The sequence below is a fragment of the Berghia stephanieae genome, chromosome 1, assembly GCF_034508935.2.
Source record: "Berghia stephanieae isolate SIO BIC M18660-M18661 chromosome 1, UCSD_Bste_1.3, whole genome shotgun sequence".
Lineage (NCBI taxonomy): Eukaryota > Metazoa > Mollusca > Gastropoda > Nudibranchia > Aeolidiidae > Berghia > Berghia stephanieae.
Genome location: NC_088360.1, coordinates 92139505 through 92144504, shown reverse-complemented (window position 1 = coordinate 92144504; position 5000 = coordinate 92139505). Strand labels below are relative to the sequence as shown.

The window sequence follows — 5000 nt, the reverse complement described above, 5'->3', positions numbered from 1 at the left end:
TTTTGTACGATCATTACGACCATCTTTCTTACATCATCACCTGATATTTGTCAGTCTAAGGCAAAGTTAAACACTACAGAAAACAAAGCAAGCATCAGTTTCGTTGTAAATTTCTTCTTGCTATTTTGGTTTAAAATTTTAAAGAGAGAGACACTAGCCGAAGTCTTCTAACTTATATGACACATATTTTTTTCATTTTGACCAGGAAACTAACTATTACTTCAAATATCGATGACCCATAGCTTGTCTGTCTCGAACCACATACCTGTTTGAAGTCTCAGGCTTGAAATTTTTGCCAGGTTTAGAGTTAGTCTGACTTCCGATTTTTGAAGTAAACGTTTCCTGGCCGAAATGGATAAAATGTGTTTTGTAAATCCATGTCATCGGTGTGATGTGGGGATCCCAGTAACATCCGTAATTTCATTGCAGTTATTAAAAAGTACATTCTTCGATAAGTGTTTGTCAGGATTAGGATAAAATGCTATTCGTCTCCAATCACGTGCCTTTATTTACTTTTATTTACTTTCCGACAATGTAAACCAGGGGCTTATCATCATGGTTGCGATGTAGACCAGCTCATTATGGTTTGGGAATTATCAAACAAGAACCACCTTAATACGTTCCACAGACTCATTTTGTAAATAGTATATCGAACCCACTCGAGCTTGAACAGTGACTTGCAAATGTTTCAAACATAGCAGAAAATTAATGGCCAATTCAGCTCGCTATTCTTACTTCCGAACAAGCTTTAAAATCAACCTGCTATAGATATGCCCTGAATATTCAAATAGATAAAAGGTTAAAATTCGATTGGAAACACTTAAATAATTAAAGCTTCGCAATTTACTCATGTTCATACGTTTAATGATATATTTTTTCATGTGTTATGTATCTAAATAATCGATAGATCCACAAACTTAATGGCACAAGAATTAACTAAATACATTTTCTTGTGATAACAACTGGAGACCAACAACTTTGAAACCCATACTCATAGAAATATTTTGCTCTTCTTCGTTTCTTTCAAATTTTGTAGATTTCTTTGTTAGGCAGTTTAATATAGATAGATAAAAATTACAAGATTTACATTGAACAACATTTTATATATTGAACGCATCCTTTGGACGTAATATCATATCGTGCACATAAGAGTGCGGCCATTATAAGAAAGAAAAACAATTTATGGCACTAACACAATCTTAGAATCTTGACTTGAAGAAGAATTTATGATCCTCAGTTTTGCACACTAAAAGTCAATCGTTAAATATCTCCTTGTTGAATACATCTATTGACTATTTTTACCTCAATATGAAGAGCATGTAAGCAATTATCCTCCCCCATAAAAAAAAATAACAGAAAAAGAAAAAGAAAATAACGAGCACCCTCCTCCCCTTCTGAAAAAAAAATACAAGGGGAGGTAGCTCTTGATCACTGAAGGGATTATTTAACCAATTATTAATCATTAGCTATTCTTTATCAATCAAAACATGGGATTCATGACACACCATTAAACCCGGTCGGACAACATAGCTGGTTGTTTACAGACAATCGAGTCAAAAAATCACGTTGATCTGTTCTTAATTATTGTTTGTAGATCGCTAGTTGGTGATTAGTTCGCATTAAATTATCTCAATAGAACAGTAAAGTTTGCTGCCCCAAACGTAAACAAAGGTCGAGAAGCACATGGCAAACCACATGTTCCTGTCTTGACAGCTCACGTTCCAATGTAAATAATAGAAAGAAAATAACCTTTAAAATTTGGCTGTTAGGTGGCAAAAGAAACACATATTCATAAATACTCGATCATGCATCAAATAATGTCTAGATATGGATATTTTATGGAACAAAAGGTAAAATTTATCAAAAATTACGTCTATCTATTTTTAGACCAGAGCAAATTATTGCGCTGGTATGAACAAAACGAGAATTATTCGGAGCCTGATTTTCATAATAATTTAGTCTTATATTATTATTTCTGCAACTGTTAGATTTTATGTAAACATATTTTCAATACTGAAAGTGTATTGCCTACAACTCAAACTACAAAATTGGGAGACCTATATTGTGCGTAAATTATTCCGGTCCCTAACGGAAATCACTAGCAACTTGTTATTATTTACGTTTGGGGCAGCAAACTTTACTGTTCTATTAGAGTATTAACGTTAAAGGTTATATACATAGTTTTGTGTGTTGGTACGATTACTCTGACGGATATTACGGGAGAGTATTTTATGTAAACCCATGCCCACGTGTATTTTGGTTAGTTTAGCAATCACTGCCTTTGCTGAATAAGGACTGTTTGGAAGGTCTGTATCATTTAGGGGTTAAAGGGCAAAGGGCGTGGTTATGTTCTCTCCACCACGAGTTAATTGAATGACTGAGCCTTGAAACATGTTTAGCACTCCTTGAGCATTTTGAAACGGTGTAGGGAGGCGTCTGTATCCTTTGGCATTAAAATTGTTTGAAACAAACCTAATTAACTACATTTTAATTTCCAATGTGTTTCTCTCACAGGAATGCTGATCGATGGCGAGCGATTCCTTTTGGGTGGGTGCTGGCTGTACTTCTCGTATGTCCAGTTTTTGGATACAGAGGGCACGAGAATTCTAAGAGAGCCCTACAGAAAAGGGCGTGTTGGGCTCACAAGCAAAAGAGCCTTGTTTCTTTCTACAGAAACGTTTACAGGTTTGTATCAAGTCAGATCGTTAGGTGGCACGGAAAGCACGATCTCTTTAATGGCTCTGCAAAAGTGCTATGTCAAATCAATGGTTATCAACATGGGTCTCAATGTTGAACACTCGGTTCACACGCAATTGGCCAGGGATCAATTCTGAGTCAAGTGGAGAATATTCCTAAGCCCATTAATTTACTACACTCAGAAGTGATTGTGTAGCTGGACCTTTTCGAACTGGTGGAAATATCAATCAGTTTCTGTTGTCTGTTTAATGCTACAGAAACAGGGATAAACCTATCCACGGACCTTATGGCTCTGAGGACTATTTTACATTTCCACCAATAGCAAAAAACAGATTTTGATTTTTTTCTTTAGCCATGTCTTGTGCTGATCGTATCAAAATGATTTAGATTAATGCCCTTTACTGGAATCCTTCTTGTCAATTCCACGTCAAATATAAAATAGGATGCAAATGAAAAAACCCAGATTATTGCTCTGAAGTAAGACTCTATAAAGCGGCTTGAGCACGTTCAGTGGATATTGCTCTATATAAAAGCTCACTTTTTAAAAAGGCTATTGAATTGTTTAACGCTCGTGGTCACATGATTTAGCGAAGATAGTACCTTATCATAGCTGGGACGCGATCGTTTATCGATTGGCATATTAGGGGAATGCGTTTGTCACCCATTGTGTCCTTTAGTTGAGCTCAACACAATCAGCATTACACTGAGGACAAGTAACATGGAAAAAAATGTTTCGAAAAGGCTTGATGATAAAAGTGGGAAAAAATCACAAATTGCATAATTCATAAAAAAACAATACGCTACAACACTGGGATAGCTGCCCCATGTGAGTGGACCCTTGACATTGTTATTCGCTCACTGATCAAGGGACTGAAGCAAGTAGCAAATTCCTGTACGACACAACCAATTAAAACTATGAACACCCGTTATAAAACGTTAACATCGTTTGAACCCGTAACAATAGAAGAAGTAATAAATATATTGTCAGACATGCCTAATAAATTATGCCCGCGAGATAAAACACCAACATGGCTCATAAAGGCATGTGCAAATTATCTTGCTCCAGCAATTGCACCCATTGTAAATGAAAGTCTAGTGCTGCTCGATTTTCCAAATATGTTGAAACTTGCCTTGGTTAAACACTTGAAGAAAATAGAAAATCTTGACTGCAATGAGTAAAGAAATTTTGACCTGTGTCAAATTTGAATTTCATCTGAAAAGTAATTGAAACAGTTGTTTCTGCTCATCTCATTAACCATATGGAGACGAATGCCTTAAATGTTAAATTTCAAAATGTCTACAAAGCCTCACATAGCACAGAAACGGCATATTGTACATGATTTAATAATAATTGTGCAGCGATGCTCGTTTTTATTAGATTTAAGTGTCGCATTCGATACTATCGATCAAAATTTACTTCTGACTAGACTACGTGATCCATTTTATATAAGTGCACAGCTTTGGACTGGTTGAAGGAATATTTGTTTGAAAGAACTCGGTAATTATAGAAAACCATGTATCAACTCAGTCCATATTAACGTGTGGAGTGCCTCATGAATATATTCTCGGCCCCCTCCTTTTTACAATGTATGCTGCCCCCCTTTCTGATATGTTATCCACCTTTCCGATTGATTTTTATTTTTACGCTAAAGACACTCAGCTGTATACAAAACTCAATAGTGATTAAGAGCTGTCATCTGTATCATTTATGGAAAATTGTTATGCTAACATGTTTAGTTCTTATGCGTAGAAAGAGAGACTCAATTTTTATGGTTCAGTTAAACACAGAATATTGAAACCATTGAAACCAGCTTTTCATGTAACAAAGCTCACGTTTGTCAGGTTACAATATAGACAACAGATTTTCAATGGTTTTGGTTTTTGTATATTGACAATCCTTTTAGCACTTTATTTTCACACGCTGTCTAAAGATAACAACAATTTTACTTTTAAATCAGATGCTGCTCTTGAATCCTACGGCGATCCTACCAAACCCAAATCAGGAGGATTCAAGTTGGAAGTGTCAAAACAAAGCAACGTAGTCTTCAAAAACATCCCCCTTACAAATTTTCACAGTGCTGAAATGGAAGTTATCACTGGGACGTCCGCCCAAACAAAGATTACCAAAGATTCCTGGTGTTGTGGATGTATTGGAGTGAGTAAACGCTTGATGATGATTCAAATTTGCTATTATCCCATCGTATAAATTATTTCTCACACTTTTGAAGTATAACTAATTGACAACCAATTGAACGCAATAGGATCAAGAACTTAACGATTTATGATAGTACTTATACTTCACT

The 5000-nt window shown here is 35.6% G+C and overlaps 1 protein-coding gene across 5 annotated transcripts in view; it reads left to right on the top strand.

Annotated features, from left to right (window-relative positions):
• LOC144962082 (uncharacterized) overlaps nucleotides 1-5000 on the top strand; it is a 28201-nt gene that overhangs the window by 20740 nt on the left and 2461 nt on the right. For all 5 annotated transcript variants that reach the window (XM_078895046.1, XM_078895057.1, XM_078895064.1 and 2 more), the window contains exons 5-6: nucleotides 2515-2685; nucleotides 4656-4852. In XM_078895046.1, coding sequence (XP_078751172.1) covers nucleotides 2515-2685; nucleotides 4656-4852 — 368 coding nt within the window. The remainder of the gene's footprint in view (nucleotides 1-2514; nucleotides 2686-4655; nucleotides 4853-5000) is intronic.